General features: G+C 40.8%; 2 protein-coding genes across 3 annotated transcripts in view; one reads left to right on the top strand and one right to left on the bottom strand.

Annotated features, from left to right (window-relative positions):
* PLEKHA8 (pleckstrin homology domain containing A8) overlaps window positions 1-9,946 on the bottom strand; it is a gene marked incomplete at both ends in the record, with an annotated part of 62,004 nt that extends 52,058 nt beyond the window's left edge. For both annotated transcript variants that reach the window (XM_084229867.1, XM_084229868.1), the window contains one exon: window positions 9,907-9,946. In XM_084229867.1, coding sequence (XP_084085993.1) covers window positions 9,907-9,946 — 40 coding nt within the window. The remainder of the gene's footprint in view (window positions 1-9,906) is intronic.
* A 2,208-nt stretch (window positions 9,947-12,154) lies between these two features.
* On the top strand, window positions 12,155-22,252 carry FKBP14 (FKBP prolyl isomerase 14). The gene is made up of 4 exons (XM_084229314.1): window positions 12,155-12,366; window positions 15,455-15,606; window positions 19,575-19,702; window positions 21,831-22,252. Exons 1-4 carry the CDS (start codon window positions 12,170-12,172, stop codon window positions 21,987-21,989), a joined length of 636 nt encoding a protein of 211 aa, XP_084085440.1. The 5' UTR covers window positions 12,155-12,169; the 3' UTR covers window positions 21,990-22,252.
* Window positions 22,253-22,434: the final 182 nt, after the last annotated feature.

Here is a 22,434-nt window from a genome sequence, read left to right as displayed (position 1 = left end):
TAAAATATGGTATTATGCATGTTTTATGGATATATCAATAGTGAAAAGCCCTATCATTTTTAAATTGAAACAAAGCACAGTTTTATTGATTCCCGGCTACTGAGGCCTTGGTATTTTCCATCGTGTCCAACCCTAGATGCTTAGCCAAACTCCACCTCATCAGGACACTGTCTGGAACTTCCTTAGGGAAGCTCCAGAAAGAAAAGCAGATGACAAACACTTGGGTTCTGCTGAGGTCAGTCAGTAAGTTTTGCTGTGGCGAGGGAAGAGACATTTCTAATATTAACAGATAACCAAGTATTGTCTAAGACTTCTTAATTTACCATTAGTTAATTCACAAAGCATTTTTAAAATTTTTTAAAAACAATTTTTTTCTGTTATGAGATGTTGCCTTTTTTTTTAAAGATTTATTTATTTATTTATACAAGTACTGGGTATAGTCAGAAGTGCGGGAGGGTGAGAGAATTCACCAGAGCCAGAGCGGGGAGCAGAACAGGCACAAGGACTGAAATACACTGCTGAGGGGAGCAGCAGGCAGCAGGAGAGGTCTGCACACCATGTGCGATCCTTGCTGGTGGCCGGGGATTGAACCATCATTGCAGAGGCTGCGGCAGCTTTGCGGCCCAGCGCTCAACCGCTGCGCCACCAGGGGAGGCCCAATTCACAAAGCATTTTATTGAGCAGTTATAATATGCCAGACTTGTATATTTAGAGAAAAAAGATCCCAGCTCTTTAGGAGTGAGAGGCTAGTGGGGAGTTAGGCATGCATATGGTGGGTAAACTAACTACAATTGCAATTATTACATCAAATTCTCTTTAGAACCTTCACTTAGAGCCTACTATTAGTTATCTCTGCTGTGTGATTTGGGCTACTCAACTGGGTATTTTGTTTTGAACAATGCCTCTTACGTGTCCCACCATCACCTCACTCAAAAGAACAGTCAGAAAACTCTGGTTCAAGTTCAGACTCATAACATCCAGATGTGTCATCTAGAACACATCACTTAATTCCTCTGGACATTATTTTTCAATTTATAAACTGAAAGAGATGGACAAAACTGAGCATGTCAAGTGTAAGGTGTCATCTTCTTTCTGACTATAATGCCTCCCTTAACAGACCCAGTGTCCTCTCTCCATACTAGCTCCAAATGTAAGGACCACTCACCCTCCAGGTAAGTCACTAAGTTCTTCCTAATTTCCCTCATTTCTATTTTTGGCTTCAAGGTACCACACCAACCTTACTGGGGCACAGAGTGTGAAGTTGTAGAAAGGACAGGGAGACCTAGTTCAAGACTTACGTGCTGCAGGTTAATTATTTGAGTCTTCGTTTGTTCATTTGTGAAGTGGAGGATAATGCCTTCCTCCTCCCTTCCTTCACTCTCTCATCCTGTATTTCAGCTTTCCTTCCTCCCTTACCATGTTTAAGCCAACTGAATCTTTCTTAAATACTATTTTTACCCATTCATTCCTTCTAGTAAAGAACCCCAAATGACTCCCTTACCAATTCTAAATTCTTAGCCTTGTTTGGCTTGATTTGGCTTAATAACATAACCCCCTTCCAGCTATGCACTCATATTTCCTCCTGCTCCCAGAAAAACTCTCATGCTTGTTTTTCCACTAAGTCACTTCTGCTCCCTCACCATCCCCCATGTGTCCAGCCCTATTCCACCTACTTCTTGGTCCCACTTCCTCCATGAAATTTTCCTTGTCCCCTCCTGAAAAAGAAATCTCAATATTTTTCTTGACAAAGGTATGCCTTTTTCTTTGGCCACCTTTACACCTTCATTTCATTCTTTTACTTCCTTCTTGCCTAATTTCTGGCTGCTTACACTGGACTCAAAAGTTGAAAGGCTAGTCTCCATAATGGTTATACACATTAGCCAGCAAATGCAAAAAAGCAACTGGACATGTATGATGTCACCTCCATGACCAAAGACTTTAATATTCTAACCTGTCAGTGGTGTCCCAAATTTGCCTTTAAAATTTCAGTAAAGATAGCAGAGGGTGATAAATTAATAGCTTATTTCCTCTAGGAACCAGCTTTGTGCAATATAATCCCTCTAAGTCTTGTTAAGCTACAGTCTCAGAACCACCACATAAAAGTTGTCAAAATCACAAATTTAGCTATAAAGACATCTTCAGAGTTGGAGAAGTATTTCTACTAGACTATAATCTCACTGAGAACAAAGATCCCCAATACCTATACAGATCTGGTAAGAAGCTGATGTTCAATGTTTCTAGAATAAATGAAAGGATGATTGAATAGGGATTATTAGACTATGTTAAGGTAGGCTGTTAAAATCATTTCTTTAGTACTTAAATTTTAAGACAGAGCCATCCTTGCCTTGGAATACATAAGAAAAATTCTAAAAGAAGGACATGGAGTAGATTCTTAAGTAAATGATTTCTTTTTAAACCTTTATTTATTTATGCATACAAGAGCTGGGGTGTAGGCCAGAGGTGTGGGGAGGGGTGAGAGGATTCACTAGAAACAAAGTGGGGAGCAGATCAGGTAGACTGACTGAAATACTGCTGAGGGGAGCAGTGGGGGACACAGGAGAGATCTGCTGTGCCATGTGGGCTAGGTCCCTGGCTGGGGATTGAACTAGTGCTTCAGTGGCTGATGATAGCTTCACAGTGCTGACACGTAACCCCTTGCGCCACCAGGGAGGCCCAAGTAAATGGTATTTTGCTTCCCTTAATGAGAAACATCAGCCCCCTCTCTGGCTAACTCTACAAGAATCAGTATTTCTTCATCTTTCCTGGAATTCAAGTATCACAGTTTTAGGGGGACTTACCCTCCCCTGTTATCTTGGTCTTGAGACTTACCTCCTTTGATGTCTCATTCTTCTGTCTTACATCCAACATAGCTCAATAGCCTGTTTTCTTGTCTATCTCATCTCAAATCCATTTCTAAAAGGAATTTAACTGGCTTTAGTTAAATCTAAACAAGATGAAAGGAATGGTAACAAAATGTGGTAAAGATTAAATACTCAGAATATAGTCCGAGAACAATGGTCCCCAGGCTTCTTCCATCCACAGACCAATGACATAAAACTCTGCAGATCACTACAAAGACCTCCAACCACATTAAAGATCAGGATCAACAGGAAGACTGGTGCTGCTTTTGATGAGGCGCCAATGAGACAATGGACTAACAGCTCTTAAGTTTCTGAACAAATTATAAATTAATTTTTGCTGGAAGCAAAACTGCAGAGTACACAGAATTACATGATCTGTAATTATCCATCGTTCCTCTAAAAGGAAGACTGTCTTAGGACTACAGAGTCATTTCCAAAAATTCTAATCATTTAAATTGTTTTCCTTTTTAAGATATACCTCTCCAACTTCCAAAAGGAGGACTGAACGAATACAAGATACATATAACCTCAGAAGCCACAATTTTCACAGAAAGTTGGAATACAAACAGGATGAATTTTTCTGGCACCAGTAATCATAACACAAACCAATTAACCTACTTTTAAGTGAACTATGTACCAGGAAGGTTCACAAAGGCAGTCCATTCATCTTGTTTACAAACATATACATGGCTATTACTCATGCAATCCTGTTAAAACTAAGGTTCAGGGAAATAGAGTAACTTGCCCAATGTGTCAGCACTAGTAAGAAGCAGGACACAGGTTAGTACTCAGGACTTTCTGACACCAGCATTTTGTATGTAAGCAATCAAATATATGGGTCCATGGCCCTGTCACTGAACCCATGAATTTCATGAATAAAGAGCTGACCACTGGAGGTCCATATACAAAAGAATGAAGTACCCTTACCTCCCAGCACACACAAAACTAAATTTAAAATGGTTCAAAGATCTAAACGTAAAACTATAAGAAATTTTATAATAACTAAAAAAAATTACAGTTTTCATGACCATAGGTTAAGAAATGATTTCTTAAGACATGACATTAAAAGCAAAAATAAATAAGAGAAAAAAATTGGGTAAATCAGACATCAAATTAAAAACTTCTGTGGGCAAATGATCAAGAAAGTGAAGGCAATGTACAATAGAGGAAAAACATTGGCAAATTATATCTGTAATAAGGAACGCACATCCAGATAGAGAATTCTTAGAAGTGCCATGATAAAAAAAATAAATGAATTAACAAATGGGCAGAATGATCTGAATAGACATTTCTCCAAAGATAGAGAAGCACATGAAAAAATGACCAAGATCATTCATCATTTTGAGAAATATAAATTAAAACCACAATGACATGGCACAACACACTCAGGAGGATGGCTACAATAAAGGGCAGAAAATAACAAGTGTTTGTAATGGTGCAGAGAAATAGGAACCTTTTTTCTTTTTTCCTTACTAATAAAATGTAAAATGGGGCCTTCCCGGTGGCGCAGTGGTTGAGTGCTGGGTTGCGAAGCTGCCTGCAGCCTCTGCAGCGCTGGTTCAATCCCCAGCCACCAGGTGAGGGTCCCACATGGCGCGCAGACCTCTCCTGCTGCCCGCTGCTCCCCTCAGCAGTGTACTTCGTCCGTCTGCCTGTTCTGTTCCCCGCTATGGCTCTGGTGAATTCTCCCACCCTCCCGCGCTTCTGACTGTACCCAGTACTTGTATAAATAAATAAATCTAAAAAAAAAAAATGTAAAATTGTGCAACTACTTTGGAAAACAGTCTGACAGAGCCTCAAATTGTTAAACAAAGAGTTACCATATGCCAACAATTTCATTCCAAGGTAAATATCCAAGCAAAATGAAAACATATCACACAAAATCTTGACACAAATGTTCACAGTACTATTATTTATAATAATCAAAAAGATGGTGTAACCCAAATGTCCATCAACTAATGAATGGATAAATAAAATACAGTATATCAATACAATGGAATATTATTTGGTCATAAAATGGAACGAATTATACTAGGTAAAAGCCAGGCACAAAAGGCGACATAATGTATGACACCATTTATATGAAAATTTTCAGACTAGGTAAATCTATGCGGACATGATTAGTAGTTACCAAGAGGATGAGGGGGATTGATAGATAATGGGTACCGTGTTTCTTTTTTGGATGATGCAAATATTCTAAAATTCACTGTGGTAACGCCTGCACTCTAAATATACTAAAGCCACTGACTAGTACACTTAAAATAAGTGCATTTTTGAATGGGTGAACTAGTACTTCAATAAAGATGTTAAAAAACAAAAAGGTTCACCAGTAGTTGTGAAACAATAATTTGCTCCAGATTACACATATTCTTGGCAATGTTTATATAACACAAACATATATGGGCAAGAATCATCTTCCTCCACCTTCCGGGGGCGAGGGAAACAAAATTATAGCAACTCCTCAGTGATAACCATGTGGTCAGCATAATAAAAGCTTCTGTTATTTTTGGAATGCAGTATAGCAAAGTGTGTATACCCTAACCTGCCTGAGGGCCCAAGAAGCCTGCAGTGGGCTGGAGCTCAGGACAGAAGTCATTCTGTCTACTGAGCAGGTAGGAAAGGGACCTAAAACTGAGGAAGAAAACTCACAGCACAGGGCCTCCTTCATGGCACAAGGGGTTAAGTCTCAGTACTATGAAGCAATCCACAGCCACAGCAGCACCAGTTTGATCCCCAGCCAGACAGTAAACCCACAAGGCGTAGCAGACCTCTCTTGTCTCACCCCCTGCTCCGCTCAAGCAGTGTATTTTAGTAGAGCTTCCTGTTCTGCTCCCCACTCTGTCTCTTGTGAATCCTCTCACCCCCCCCCCCCCACACACACACCTCTGGTCTATACCCCAGCTCTTGTATGCATAAATAAATCTTAAAAAAAAAAAAAAGAAAACTCACAGCACAGCTCAGGAAATTTCCTTGTGACAAAATGCATGTACATTTGGGCAAAGTCTTCTTCACCTCCAAACTCCCCCACTACCTCCCACTTCCAAATAGAATCTGCTATTCTAAGTCAACACTTTTTAAATATAGGTATATTATGAATCACCTAGAATTATATAATGATCAAGCAAGAAGTATTATGTAATGGAGTATTTCCTCTGGTGCCATTCACTGTTTGGCTTTGGGCCAGTTACCCTACTTTGTGTCTCAATGTCTTTATCTATAAAATGGGAATAAAATTCTTAAAATTGCTACAAAGAATCAAGGAGTTAATAGTGCATGGTACATTGTAAGCATTAATAATTTTGTTTTACTATTGTTATAATTATTGCTGGTAATTCTCATTTTCATGGAGGAAGACACTAAAATTCTATATATGTATTACCATACATGTAGCATATCCCTTGATTAACTCTGACGGCTTGAAAGATACAAACAACAAACATGCAGTGTCTAGCACCACGTCTCCCACAACACAGGTGCTTGTGAAATCCATTCCCTTTTCTTATATCCAGTGTTCTGCTGTTCAAAAGGCAAGATGGCTCAGGACTACTGAAAAAAATACAAATAAACATTTGTTTTTTTCCTTTTCCTCTGAAGGAGCACAGGGTACCTGGGTATGCCTAGTATAGGAGAGAAAAAAGACTTTTCTTCCTTTCTCTTTTTTATTTTAGTGGTATACTCATGCAAGCAATTAAGATGCTATTCTCAGGGTTTGAGGCTGTTTCTAACTTCTAGTAATTGGTACCTATCATTTTAATTCAAGAGGAAAGAGAAGCTCACAAAACAAATAGAGTAATGGACAAAATACAATAAATGCATCAAAGTAAGTCTTTAAACAATCTCATCATTTTTCTCTCACACACAATCACTCCACAGTGTTTAAACCAACCCATGCAGCCCTCGACAACATCAAGCCTCCCACTCCTATAGTCTAATTGGAGCCTCACTTCTCAGCTCTCCTATCAGAAGTCTTCTTTCCTTTCTTCAAACCCACCAGTTCTCCACCCTGCTTTAGAGCCTTCACAGAGATATCCCTGTACTTAAAAAGTTCTTCCTTTTTAGAGCCTCCAACTGCACCTCTGCCTTGGCCTCCCACCTATCTAGCTTCCACCTTCAGATTCTTCTTAAATTTTTTCCTAAAAGAAGCCTTCTCCAGGGCCTCTCTGGTGGCCGAGGGGCTAAGTCTCAGCTCTACCACTGCTATGGCTTGAGTTCGTTCCCCAGACACGGGAGCTGACCCACATATGGCACAGCAGACCTCTCCTGTCTTGCCCACTGCTCCCCTTAGCAGTGTATTTCAGTAGATCTGCCTATTGTGCTCCAGACTGTCTCTGGTGAATCCTCTCATCCCTTGCACCTCTGGCCTACACCCCAGTTCTTCTACACAAAAATAAATGAGTAAAATCTTAAAAAAAAAAAAGCATCCCTCTCCAATGACTAAGATTAACCTCTCCTGTTCTGCCTGAAACCCCCAAATACACACACTTGGAGCTTGCTTATAACCACTTATTCGATGAATGTCTTTCTTCCCCACTAAACCATAACCTCAAGGAAGGCGGGGGTATGTCTGTCATGTTCAGTGTTGATTGTCCTATGCCTAGCACAGTGCCCACATAAGTAAGTGATACATGACATTAAAACATCCTTTCCAAGGATCAACTGATAAACTGATTTCCTTACTTCCTTACTTCACTCAAATTTGACACAAGTTATCTCATATCAAGATGTGGGCATGACAGAAATACAACCTACACAAACAGGTTATCTACTTCTTTTGGAGAATAACCCAGAATTAACAAAAACTTGAACTGGGATTATATGTACTTTAAAATTATTATGTGTGAAAGAAACCACATGAAAAAAAAATGTTAATTTTAAAAATAAGCAAGAAGAAAATGTAGTGATAGCCCCATCAAAGCTTGTCATTAATACTCACGCTATGCTCTTTTTGGGAGACTAACTCTATAGGAAGGTGAATGGAACAAGAATGCATTTGGTCCTCCTAGGTTATTACTGTTCCTTTCCAAAGTAAATTCATCTCTTAATGAAAGAGAATGTGCTGAACCATAATTCTAAGTATACCCAGGAAGAGCACCCAGTGGTGTGATGGGCTTCTATGAACTGTGTGCCAACAAAGACGTGGCATGAGGGCCAAGGGAACAAGCTATACAGTATAAGGACAGCTGCCTCTGGCGATGACTCCAGCATCCCTCTCCCTTAGGGTTTCTACTCTGGCCCTCTGCACAAAATGAACTTCATTACTTAGGGAAGAATAAAGCAGATTCTTTTCCAATGAAACAGAATGTGCAGATGTCACATGATAAAGATTCAAAAAATTATTCAAATAGAAATTTTGCTTTATTTAAGAATAAAAGAGTCAGAAAAAGAAGAAAAACACTTCACAACCAGGAAGTAATACTAGACACTAAACTCTATAGATAGGAGGAAGAGGAAGAAAGTATGAGGCAAAACAAAGGTGGGTGGGGGAGGGATTAAAAATAAAAGCACTGAGAATGAAAGAAAAAAAAAAGTCAAAAAGTGTGATAGAGGTAAAAAACTAGCAACACAAAGCATCTCCTCCCTTTAGGTTAGAGGTGTTTAATCAGCCTTGGACATTCAGAGAAGTGCCGCCTTGAGTTATCCACATCTAATGAAATGGACTGACATCAGCGAAGGTCCTTGAAGCAAAGGCCAGCTTTTCTAACACACCTTTCCTCACTCGCTCTCTACTGATTACAGGAAAAATAAACAGAACTCACTTCTAATCACACTATGTATAGGGAAGAGATTCTGGGAACGACCTCCTGCCCCTCCCCCCCCCCCACACACTTTTGACTGTGCTATTAAACTTCATCTGGTCACTATGACAACTGATCCTCCCACACACCCTTTCATTAAAACATGCCAGAGCATCACCATGCTACAATCATTCAAAAAATTGTCCTACTAAGAGAAGGATGGAAAATATACCTCCTCATTCTACGAACTATGAGGGCATTTCTAGTTTCTAAGGCATTGCAATTAAAATTAAAAGTGTCAAAATCATTTTCCGTAATAAAAAGTTGAATTCCCAAAGTGCACAGTTTCTAGCATATAGAAGGCTTTTTAAAACAAATACTGGTTATACAAAAGGAAAAAAAATGCCCTTTTCGATCCCCAGCCAGCCAGGGAGCTCACCCACATGGCGCAGCAGACCTCTCCTGACTCACCCGCTGCTCCCCTCAGCAGTGTATTTCATCAGTCTGCCTGTTCTGTTCCCCGCTCTGGCTCTGGTGAATCCTCTCACCCCCCACACCTCTGGCCTGTACCCCAGTTCTTGTACGCATAAATAAATCTTTTAAAAAATGCCCCTGAATTATCTTAACAGCTGAAGGAAAATGATGTACTTCTTAAGATAAGAAAAAAGTACTTCCACAACTAGAAAAGGGGGTGGGGGGGGTCCTTTTCAGGGAAAAAAAAAAAACAGTTGTGAATTATTTCTAAGTCTATGAAACAGAAAGAAAAAAAATCAAAATCCTTGTGCATACTTGGGGCTTTGAAACTCTTTAGATGGAAATCTGATGCACTTGATGACTCTGGAAGTAACAAAGGGAAAGTATTTTCACTGAAGACTGTTTGAAAAAGGACCTTTCACCTTTGGATCACAGGTACTGCTGGCAACTCACCTGGAACCTTTCAACCTATCTGCTAACTCATGGGACCCGCTCTTCGGTCAGAATTGGAGACGCCCGCAGGACCCTACAGGCGGCCGCCAGCGCCTCTCCCACCGACCCCTGGGCATCCACCTTCCAAACCACTCCAAATCTTAGTATTCCGTCTCTTTCTAGGGGAAAGATCGGCTGCTGCCGTCACCCCGCCCCAAGGGGCCGTGTCCGCACAGCAGGGGTGACACGGTCCCTAAGAAACTGCTCCGGGGGGCACATTCCTGGTGCGCCCAGGAATCCGCGGTCTGGTTCCCACCGGCCCCCGACCCCCGGGAGGCGCGTCCCGACGCCGCCCTCCGGCGGCTCAAACAAAGGACCGGGGCCCTGGGGCGCCCCCAACTCACCGCTCAGATAGTTGGTCCACTTGTACAGCACCCCTTCCATGGCGCCCGCGGGTCCCTCGCCCCCGGCGCGCGGGGCCGCTCCCTCCAGCCCGCGGGTCCCCTCAGAGCCCCAGGCCCCAGGAGGCGCGGCGCACCGGCTGCAGGGCCATCGCCCGGCGCTGCCGAGCCGCCCACTCCCGGCGCCCGGGCCCGGTGCGGGGCCGCCCAGCCAGGCTCACATCCTCGGCGGGGGCGGGGTCACTGCGGCGGCGCAGCACGCGAGGACCGGGCCGGCGCTCGTTCCGCCCGGAGGCCAAAGCCCAGGGCGGCCGAGGGGCCCCTGAGCCTCCAAAGCGCGGCCAGGGAGGCAGCCGACCGCAGGCTCCCCACGGCGCGCTACCTGCGCCTGCCGCCCGCCGGGCCCGGGCTCCGCTCGCGCACGCGCAGTGTGCCGCCGGCGCGCCCGGTCCCGAAATCCACTCCGGGGTTTCGCCGCGTCCGCGAGGGCGGCCGCGCCAAAGCGGCTCGCAGGGAAACCGGTGCCAGGGGGAGGGCTGTGACGCGGCGAGTCCTCTGAGACAAGAGTGGGACTCAGTCGTGACTTTTAGTGGTGCGTGTGGATGGATCGTGTACCACCTTTGGATGTTTGGGCGTCCTTGTAGCCACTTGGGGTACAGCCTGGGTTCTAGCCCCCAGGGTCCAATTCTTCAACAGTAACTGATCACACACACCCCGAGGTGTGCAACCCTAGGGCCTACGGTAATGGTGGGGGTTTCACTGTCCAAGCAGTGTAAACACATGCTGTCTGAATTCTAGAGGAGGCCCAGTTGCGGGCAGTGAGATACCTGGGCAGCAGCATTGGACTCATCCAAGAGTTGTCCTAGGGCAGGTTTTGCCCAAATCCAGATCTCCTGAATCAAAATATGGATTTTAACAAAATCCCGCCGGGGATTCCTATGCACACTAAAGTGTGGGAAAGTACTCTGCTAAAGGATAGTTGACCTGGGAAAATGCTAGCTATTGATTAAATGGAAAAATCAGGATATGAAACAAAGTGAACAATATGATCTAAATTGTTTCAGGCATATGTAGCAAAAGCATGCACCAAAATGTTAGGATGATTTTTATGGCTCATGGCCTTCGAGCCGGTCTTTCTTTTTTTTAGTGCAAAGTTACGATGCATTATCTGAAATTCAAATTTAGTTCTGCTCCTGTATTTTAGTTGGAAACCCTACTTAGTGCTTTCCAATTTCATCCAAATCGACTACAAATGAACGTATGCTGCTTTTGAAATTAGGCAAAAAATGTAGAACTAAAAAATTTAAACTGAGTCTGAATAACTCGTAACAGTGATTGCTATTTCTTCTTTGAAACATAAGGCTTCACATTCTTTTATCCTCAATACAGGCTATTGTTGACCCTCTTGCGATAAGGTCACCTAAGTGATAAATTATTATGCAGAAGACCAGGTTTGAAGATGGAACTTAAATCTTTTGGAGCTGAACAACAGTACACTTAACCTTAACCTTAACTTAACCTTAACCTTCCACAGTACACTTAACCTCTATACCTAGTGTAAATATGCTTTTCCTTTAAATGGGATAAAGCAATCGCTTTACTTGCAGTGTAGTGAGGATTACTCACAGGGACACGCTCTGTGAACGCTAAAGCGCTAAGTCTTTATCGTAAATTAAATAAACCATAACTGGTGCCTTGGATTGTGGAATTTTGGGGAGACTCTCACAGAGGATGAGAATAAACGAATATTCACTGAATCCGCTGTTAGTACACCAGGCTCCAGAGCTCCCCCAAGCTCCGCCCTACTCTTTACAGATGTAAATCCGCTAAGGAGTTTCCGGTTAGCTCTGTCTCCACCCCTTCACCAAAGTCTGAGGTTGTGCAATTCTTTAATCCGTCGCACTCTAGGACCACTCGGATTGATTGGCCCCGGGGTAACTGTCCAGCTTTACGGGGCTGTAAACTACAGGGTCCCAGCATCATTAGCTGGAGAGGCTCGTGAGGGACAAAACCATCGACCAATGGAAGCCCGCTCTTCCCGGCGGCTGTGCTCTAAGAGCAAATCAGGCCGGGTGTGGGTTTAACTCTTTTATGGTGACTTGGGACTGGGACAGTTGTGGGTAGTAATTGTGCCACGTCTGCTGGGTAGGGGGAGTCTTGAACTTGCAAGAGGCCAGTTGTCTTTAGCTTTCAACTACTTTCTTAACTCTATGAGGTCGGGGGCCCTTTCTCTGTTTTTGTAGGAACTTTTCTCTGCTCCAGCAGCATGAGGTTTTTCCTGTGGAACGCAGTCCTTATGCTGTTAGTCACTCCTTTGAGTGGGGCTCTGATCCCTGAACCAGAAGTGAAGATTGAAGTTCTCCAGAAGCCGTTCATCTGCCATCGCAAGACCAAAGGAGGGGATTTGATGTTGGTTCACTATGAAGGATACTTAGAAAAGGATGGCTCCTTATTTCACTCCACGTAAGTCATTATGCCTCACAGTAAAATAATAAAAGAATCCACCCACCTCTGCCAGCTCTTAAGCTGGAAAGGGAGCGTGTACTTGACTTTATTCCTTCCTCGGAAAAGCAAATCGTTTGAATCCAACCTGATAGGAGGGCCTTGAAAGTCATATTTGAAACTTGTTGGCATAAAACACTTAATTTTTTCACTATAAACATTAGGACTAGAATCGTGGAAATACTACAGAAATAACTAGGTGTATAGTTAGGCAATAAGCAGAAAATGCTTAGAGGAATTCTTATATGTCAAGCTCCATTCCTGAGGGGAAACTTCTCAAGTTCATTTTTAGCTTAGTATATGTGAAAATTACTTAAAACTTTTCGCAGAAAACTTAAAACTTTTCACAGCAGAAAGCACATGCACTTATCTGTTGAAGGGTATGGTAATGCTAGTCCATTGACCTATTTAACTTTTGTTCTGACAGATGACATTTTGGTCTAGGCACAGGACCATGATTTGTTTCTTTCTAGAAATTCAGAGACTTTATTAACCGGTGTGGTACTGGAGATTAATCCAATACCTACAGCATTTTCAGATGCTTACATTATCATTATTTCTGTTCTGTAAACAAAGACATTGCAACATGGAAAAATTTTTGAGTGTAATGATTTCCAATTAGGCATGAGTCTCTTCACTCCATTCCAAAGGTATTTACTAAGTATTTCTTTTATGTGCTTGATACTAGAGATATTCAAAAAGTTTGGCTTCTCTCCATTCTCATTCATTGATTCATCAATGCACCAGATCAAACCCTGATTGAGTTTGCTCCCCCAAGGCAGGCCCTGGGGATGCTAAGATGACTGAAATGGGGTTCTAGTCCTCTATCAGTGCACTGTCTGCAGAGGTAGTAAGACAAGTAAATAACTCACAATATAGAGTAGAGGATGTTCAAAGTGCTCACAAAGCATAATGCAATCTGGAATTAATTATGCTCTGAGAAGTAAGGAAAAGTAAGACTTCCCAGAGTTCATAATTGAGAGGAACAAGGGATGGAGATTTCCTTGTGGAGAAGGGGCAGGAAAGACAAGTAGAGAGGATGGCATGAACTAAAGAATCACAGCCCACCCTAGACCTCTTTTTCTGATAAACTGCCATTAATGGCATTCAGACCTGATCTGTTGTGAGCTTTTCAAGTGAAAGACTCTTCTCTGAATTCTATTTGTCCTAGCAAAAAGTTCCAAAATGGTGATAGAATTATAGAACTCTCAACAGTCCTATCCTTTTATCAATAAGGCTATTGACACAGTGAATGTTAAACAATATGACTTGCATTTATATGTTTCAACTACATTCTTATTTTTAGTCTGATCTCTTTTAGACTCAACCTGATTTCTTTCCAGTCTCGGAACTGGGGACTTTAGTGGCAACCGTGGAACATTATTTAGCAGTTTGCTACTAAAGTTCTGATGAGGGGCCTCCCCAAGTGACGCAGCGGTTGAGCACTGGGCTGCGAGGCTGCCCGCAGACTCTGCAGCGCCGGTTCAGTTCTCTGGCTGCTGGCGAGGGTCCCACAAAAAAAATAAGTAAATAAAGTTCTGATGAGGGGACTAGTATCATGTTAGAGCTGCTAACTCTGAGTATTATGAAGGAATACTATCATCAGTTTATTAAAAATATTTCACATTTCTGGAAACATAGCCTATGTATTAAGTAGCTTAAGTCCTTTAGATATGACAAAACATGTGCCAATACTGTAGTCAGTGCTGGGTGGTGCGTTGTTTCTCTCTTCTTTATTCTCTAGCTTTCCCCATTTTCCTATAGTTGCCATTTTATTGCTTTGATCATGGTGGAAATTAAGGAAAAGAGGAAGTAATGACCTGTACCTAGATTTAGTAATCAGGTTACCCACAAAGCCCAGTAGTGACTTTTAGTTCTTACCTATAAGGTGTCCTTGAATAAAACACTTTACTTACTGTAACAAAAGAAAGCTAATGAACTTAGATGCTGCTCAGTCCTCAATAGGACTGAGGATGCTGCAGTAACTCATAGGTTGTTTTCTTCCGGTGGCCTCTCTTCAGTGCATGAGCACTACCTTAACCATGCATGCACTACCTTACCCATTCCTTTCTTTCTTTCTTTCTTTCTTTCTTTGTTTTAAAGATCTATCCACTTATTCATACAAGAGCTGGGTCACAGGCCAGAGATGTGAGGGGGACTCATCAGAGACAGAGTGGGAAACAGAACAGGCAGACCGACTGAAATACACTGCCAAGGGGAGCAGCGGGTGAGACAGGAGAGGTCTGACTCCCTTGCCGGCCGGGGATTGAACTCGTACCTCAGAGGCTGCGGACCGCCTCAAAGTGTGGTGCCCAACCCCCTGCGCCACCAGAGAGGCCCTTACCCCATCCCTTCTTCCTCCATCCTCTGAGGGGCCGCTCCTCCAGGCTTCCCTGCAGAGCCTCTCAGTAAACCCTTAGAGAGAGGAAACTGGCCAGTGTCTGAGTGGGAATTCAGGGTTGAGGAGAAGCATTTCTCCCCTATCAGTCATCAGCAGACTCTACATCAGTCTGCATTGGAGGCAATACATGTGATGCTGTGCACCTGCCTCTCCAGTGTTCTGTGCCATCTTTCCAAACTCATCCATTGTCTATTATTTTCTAACTTCTCTGCACTCTACTAGCCTTCCTGGTTCAGCATCATTTGTTGGTTATGATCTTGAACTTTGGAGCTAGGTCAAACACTTAACCTCAGTGCCCTCATGAATACAAAGGGAAATAATGGTACTTATATGATCATTATTGGAGTTAGAAGAGACAAAGTGTTTAGAAGAATACCTTCACACAGTAAATGCTTCAGCAATTGTTAATGGTTATTATGATTATTCCCTCTGCCCTTTTCTACCTCAGTCAACTGTGAAATTTGCATCTAGAAAGATGGCCAATAAGTTGCTAAAAAATTGGGGGTATATGTTTGGGTATAAAGAATAACTTTTCATTAATTTCTCGTTAATAAAGTTAACCATGGATGGGTGGAAAAAATATAGCACCAGCAATAAGGGAAAAATAAAGTAACTGAAGAGTTCTAATGTGTTTTTTTTCTATTGTAGTCACAAACATAACAATGGTCAGCCCATTTGGTTTACCCTGGGCATCCTAGAGGCTCTCAAAGGCTGGGACCAGGGCTTGATGGGAATGTGTGTAGGAGAGAAGAGAAAGCTCATCATTCCTCCTGCCCTAGGCTATGGAAAAGAAGGAAAAGGTAATAACATTGTACATTTTTACTGTAGCACTAAGTTCTCTGGGTTAGAGACAGAAATTAGTGTAACTACTGTGTTTTTCCCCCCTAGAAAATAAAGAACTAATATTTCTTTGGGAAATATAATTATGTTTTGATTATCATTTAAAGTAGCCAACTAAGGCCATATTGTCTAAATGGTCAACCGAGTTAATGAGAAAAAGGTTCTGTAGCTGTACTTTATTAATATTGTTCATCAATATAGTGAGTTATTTTAAATTTTGGTGTAATGTGTATATATATATATATATATAAAAACATGTTAACATTTCTTTTTTTTAAAGATTTTAATTTATTTTTATTTATTTATACAAGAACCAGGGTACAGGCCAGATGCGTGGGAGGGTGAGAGGATTCACCAGAGACAGAGCAGGGAGCAGAACAGGCAGACTGATGAAATACACTGCTGAGGGGAGCAGCAGGCGAGACAGGGGAGGTCTGCTGTGCCATGTGGGTATCTCCCTGGCCAGCTGGGATCGAACCCATGCTGCAGAGGCTGCAGACAGCTTCAGAGTGCGGTGCTCAACTGCCTGCACCGCCAGGGAGGCCCCAAGATTTTTATTTATTTATGCATACAACAACTGGGGTACAGGCCAGAGGTGTGGGGGTGAGAGGATTCATCAGAGACAGAATGGGGAACAGAACAGGCAGACAGAATGAAATACACTACTGAGGGGAGCAGTAGGCAAGAGAGGAGAGGTCTGCTGCGCCATGTGGGTATCTCCCTGGCTGGCGAGGGATCGAACTGGTGCTGTAGAGGCTGCAGATAGCTTCACAGTGCTGTGCTTAACCCCTTGCGCCACCAGGGAGGCCCCACATGTTTAACATTTCAAGCATTTTTAAGCATACAGTTGAGTGGCATCAAGTAATTTCACACTATTGGACAAGGCATCACCATTTTCCATCTCCACATCTTTTGTCTCCATGCCAAATGAGACTCACAATATGTCTTAACAATGCAAAAAGAAAAATTACTTAACATAATTGTCTTGCTGAGTCAAACAGTTGAAATACAGATTTTAAGGTATTAAAGGCAATTTTGGATGTGAGTTGTGTGTGACTCACAATCAAAGTCTCCCACAACAGAGGCCTTATTGAAGATTCTATCATATTTGTTTTTAAAGTTATTTTATAATACTTTTGATAATTTAATTAAAAAATAATGGAGTAGCATGAAATGAGTTGGGGAAACTTTGGGCTACTTTGTTCACTAGCAGGCACATACTCCTGTTCAACCAGGAACCTCTGCAGTTTGCCAAAGGGCTAGTTACAAGAGGCCTGGAGATATTTATGTACATCTATGTTACAATTCCTTTACTGGAATATAACCTAATGGAATACAGGTATCAAGTGAAAGATTTGTGTTCCTTACTGCAGGAACACCTATCACTATATTGTTTAGAATCTCAGAAAAACTGGAACCAATCTTAGATTATAAAGGGAAGGGATTAGATGAAGAAGACATGGTTTAGTTATGTAAAAATAGTGCTTCAAAGATTTTTAGTACTACTATATCCAAAATGTGTATTATATGTTATACATAAAATAAAGTAGAAAATAAAGCTATAGTATATAACAGTAAGTATTGGGAAAAAATACATGCAAAGTGAATCACCAGAAATACATGGAATATTAACAATGGGCTTTGGGGCCGATAGTTCTATTTACTTCTGGTTCTTTTCAAATTTTCTACAATTGGCATGTATCTCACAAAATGAAGAGAAAAAATTTAGTGTTATCAAAACTCTTTGATGTAGTTAAGTATAGTTCACAGCATCCTTTGGTCTTAATTTAACCATTTGTACAGTGGGAATTGGGATTTCTAGCCCCAGTTTCTTAAGAATAGATGTCATGTGAAGCATTATGTGACCTAAAAGGAAACTTGCTATATGAATCTTTTGCAGAAACCAGGATTTACTAACCAAATTCAGTTCTTTGTTTAATGACATTCTTGTTAGAGAAGAAAATCAAGTATCTAGAAAATGTTTCTCTGATGTTTCAATATATTCTATCACTTTCCTGTATTTTATTGTTTCATCTTTAAACTTTATAGATAATTAGTCCTTTATTCTTTCTCCAAACTGTAGTATTTAACTCAGTTTTACTTGATAGCAAGTAGAGATCTAAATGTGAGTCATTTCCTTCTAAGTTACATGAAACTAATTCTGCTAATATGTATTTAACACTAATTTTGTAGTCTTTTAGTACCATGTTTGCATGCCTTCTTTGGAAAATACCAGTTTTGTTGATGACCTCTAGTGCATGTACCTTCTTTGTCTAGATCTGGATTGGTAAACTTCGGCATACAGTGTAAGTTTTGTTTTCATTGCACTTACAAATGCTCTTTCATGAAAATATGTGGGCTGGGAGGAACTAAGAAATATTTGAAATATTCATATATATTTATTTCACATACTCAGACCTGGGTATTATAGTTATAACTAAACAACTTGATAAAAAGTATCCATACATCTGAGAAAGTTTTTTGTTTTTTTGATTCCTTGGGGATGTTAACAAAGCTGTTCATGTTTAAAGATTTTTATCTCATTTCCTAGGAATTTGCTTTAATGTTTTCCCCGCCTATGACATTTCTTTCTTTTTTTTTTTTTAAAAAAAAGATTTATCTACTTATGCATACAAGAACTGGGGTATAGGCCAGAAGTATGGGGGTGAGGATTCACCAGAGACAGAGTGGGGAGCAGAACAGGTGGATTGACCAAAATACACTGCTGAGGGGAGCAGTGGGCGAGACAGGAGAGGTCTGCTGTGCTATGTGGGTAACTCCTTGGCCCTCTGGGGATAGGAGAGCTAACGCTGTGCTGTGCTGTGCTGTAGTGGCTGCAGATAGCTTCATAGTGCTGCGACTTAACCCCTTGCGCCACCAGGGAGGCCCCCGTGACAATCCTTAAACATAGGTATAATGTTCTATATTAGAAGAGGTATTTCCTAAATTTCTAAAATTGCTGGAGTGTCATAAGTCTATCTGAGTTTAATCTTGGTAACGTATTAAGTTTGCTATTCAGGAAGAAGAGACATAATCCATATTTAGGTATTTTGCATGGATTATTTCCCTTCATCTTCCCAACAAGCTCTTGAAGTGGCAATATTTGTCATTTGCATTTTATCAAAGAGGAAACTAAGGTTTAAGACAGGCCAAGTAACTTCAGTCCCACTTTCTGAACTGATGACAGCATGATGCCATAGCTCACTTAGTTACATACTGCCTCCCAGTGGCAGAAAATGGCAGTGCTACTGGACTTTCTTAACCTGGTTGTTAGTAAGTTGCATGTAATATAATTAACTTCAAATTATCTAAGGCCCTTTAAGTCATTCTTGATATGTAACATCTTAATTATATTTTAAAATTAATACCTGGGACACTAGACATATGTTTGTGTATAAAACAATTTTTTTTTTATTTCAAAGCTGAAAACATTGCTTTTAGTCTATGAGTTTAGATTATTCCTTTATTCTATTTGTTTGGATAAAATGTAATTATTAGAATTTCCATCATATGTGATTGTCTTAGAAAGATTCTTCATTTAATTCAATTAAAAGAAATATATGTTTATTACATAAACTTTCATTCACCAAAAGTTTGGGAACTATTTTTAAAAAAAGATTTACTTTTAGTTTTTTATGTATACAAGAACTGGGGTGCAGGTCAGAGGTGTGGCAGTGGGAGGAGGGGTGAGAGGATTCACCAGAGACAGAGTGGGGAACAGAACAGGCAGATATACCGAAATATATTGCTAAGGGGAGCAGTGAACAAGACAGGAGAGGTCTGCTGTGCCATACGTGGGTTAGCTGCCTGGCCGGGAATCAAACTCAGGCCTCAGCAGTGACAGCAGCATAGCACCGAGACTTAACCCCAAGCCACCAAGAAGGCCAAGCTTTTTAATAAAAATTAAACCCCTCTCTCCCCATGGCAGGTAAAATTCCACCTGAGAGTACATTAATATTCAACATTGATCTCCTGGAGATTCGAAATGGACCAAGATCCCATGAATCATTCCAAGAAATGGATCTTAATGATGACTGGAAACTCTCTAAAGATGAGGTGACCTTTTCTTTCTCTTATTCCTCTTTTTTATTTTTTTTTGGGGGGTGCTGACTTTTTTAGAAATATATTTTTAAAGAAAATAATGTTGGGGTAAAATGCTATATATTATTTTTCTTAAAATACCACGGCTTTTCATAGATTCATTGTTTCATTCATTCAATATATTGACACTTAAAAAAATAATCATTCATTCTTTTGTTTTTTTTCCTCCCCAATGTTTAGTGTTCACTATATAGCTTTCTCTTGCCCCAAGTTTTTGAAAGATTTGTTTTGCCTGGACAAATCCCATTTTTGAACACACACACACACACACACACACACACAGATTTATTTCCTAGCAGAGAGTTATTTCCAAGCAATTAATAGCAAGAAACTCACATGTTCAGTTTTGCTCAGCACCTGGAGAAGGGGGACTGCAGATTGAACTTTTCCACAGCAGGAAGCCTTTCCCAGGCCCCTCCCCACCCCAAAGCCCCAGTTTTTGGGTGAGGAGAAAGGAGGAAGTCTTCTCCCTCTAACTTGGGCTTTCACAGGCATTGCTGTACTCGCCTGTCTTAGTCGGGCTGATATGTGGATAGAGTGAAAGTCAAAATTAATCCCTATGCTCTCCATTCTGGCTTGACACATCAGAAATTAAGTTCCTTCTTATGTTTTGATCATTTTCACTCTGGTGGTCAAGAAATGACTGCCTTAAGGGCCTCCCTGGTGGCACAAGTGGTTAAGACACAACCTAGGAAGCTGTCCACAGCCACTGCAGTGTGAGTTCGATCCCTGGCCAGGGAGCTTACCCACACAGGAGAGGCAGACCTCTCCTGCCTTGCCCGCTGCTCCCCTCAGCAGTGTATTTCTGTCAGTCTGCCTGTTCTGTGCCCCAGTCTGTCTCTGGTGAATCCTCTCACCCCCACACCTCTGGCCTGTACCCCAGTTCTTGTATGCATAAATAAATCTTAAAAAAAAAAAGACTGCCTTGAGTAAGCAAAGTTGTAGTGCATCATGGCCTTATAAATTTATGAACCCTTTCGGTGTTTGCTAGCTCCATGACTTTTTTCTATCCAAGATAAATCTTAACTCCCTTTTATTAAAAATATTCTTGAACACTCAACACATTCACTTGATCAAAAAAAAAAATCAAACAATTTTAAGATATTAAGAAGTCATTCTCTTACCCTCATCGTCTTCTGGTGTGTGAGCCTCCTTCTTCCATATCCACTTGTATTATTTTAGTTCCTAATATATCCTTCCATAGTTTCTTTATGTAAGTACAAGCAAATATGAATACATATTCTTATTTCCCCCTTTGTTATTAAAAAGATAGCACACTATACATTCTATTTGGTGTCTTGGTTTATTCACACAATATATCCTACAGATATTCTACATTAATCGGAAGAGTTTCACCACACTTTTTTAATTTTTACAACAGAATTAAATTATTTTAATCTTACAAATAAATATGCTCCAGGTGTATGCATATTGGCAATAGAGAGAGGAAAGAAGATATGAAATTGCTGATATAAAAGGAGTGCTAGAGATATGATTAAAAATGAAAATATAAGTTGAATTCCATAATGGTGAATCTATTGGTTAAATGGAAGCAGTATTTTGTTTATATTTTTAAACATCTGAAGGATAATGGAAAGATTTAGATTAAACACTCATCGGACTGGACTTTGCTTTACTTTTTGAAATTAAAAGGTTGTGTGGTATAGTCATAGTGAGGTCCACAGCATGTACTATGCCCAGACACTTCTATAAAAAAAAAGTCATTTAAGTGAAATGTCTGGAGTTGTGATCCTTGTTAGAAAACATGATCTGGGTAATTCAGTAGATGAAAGGACAGCAGATTTTCAAAAACTTGGCATTATTACAACTCAGATTAAGAACAAATGTTTTCAGATGAGATAAGCCTTATTTCTGTCTCTGAGCAATATGCTATCTACTGTAGCACTGTAGCAACGGTGTTTAAGGGAAGACATGCCCTATAATTCTTTCACTATCATTACAAGTCTATCATAAAATGGTTATTTAGTCGTCACTATAAAGAGTTTAATAATGACCAGTCAAACCTATGATATTGTTTGGCTCAATGTGGATCTCTTAACTAATTAGAATTATTATTTTGTAGGTTAAAGTGTACTTAAAGAAGGAATTTGAAAAACATGGTGCGGTGGTGAATGAAAGTCATCATGATGTTTTGGTGGAGGATATTTTTGATAAAGAAGATGAAGACAAAGATGGATTTATATCTGCTAGAGAGTTTACATATAAACATGATGAATTATAGAGCTCTGTCTGCCCCTTTTATATAGTATCTATCCATAAAGAGGGGACAGTCATCTTACAAGAAAGTCTTACTTTGTAATTATGGTCTTGATTTATTTTTATTTTTGTATTTTTTCCTGAATATTATTTGAAGAATTCCATAGGTTTTCTAAGTACCCATTTCTTTCTGATAAGTTACTGGGAAGAAAACAATTTGTCTTTGAATAGAAGACTTCTGGACCATTTTCTCTTTTTATATATGAAAGTTTGTTTTACTTGCTTACTTGTAACTTAAAAATATTACAGCTGGCATTAGTTACATCCCCTGCCAGGGAGTTGACCCACATGGTGCAGCAGACTTCTTCTGTCTCACCCTCTGCTCCTCTTACCAGTGTATTTCAGTTGATCCACCTGTTCTGCTCCCTACTCTGTCTCTGGTTAATCCTCTCACCCCACCCCACCCCACA

This window comes from Talpa europaea (genome assembly GCF_964194135.1).
Source record: "Talpa europaea genome assembly, chromosome: 3".
Taxonomy (NCBI): Eukaryota; Metazoa; Chordata; class Mammalia; order Eulipotyphla; family Talpidae; genus Talpa; species Talpa europaea.
Note: the sequence above shows the minus strand (reverse complement) of the source record. Positions and strands in the feature narration are given on the sequence as shown.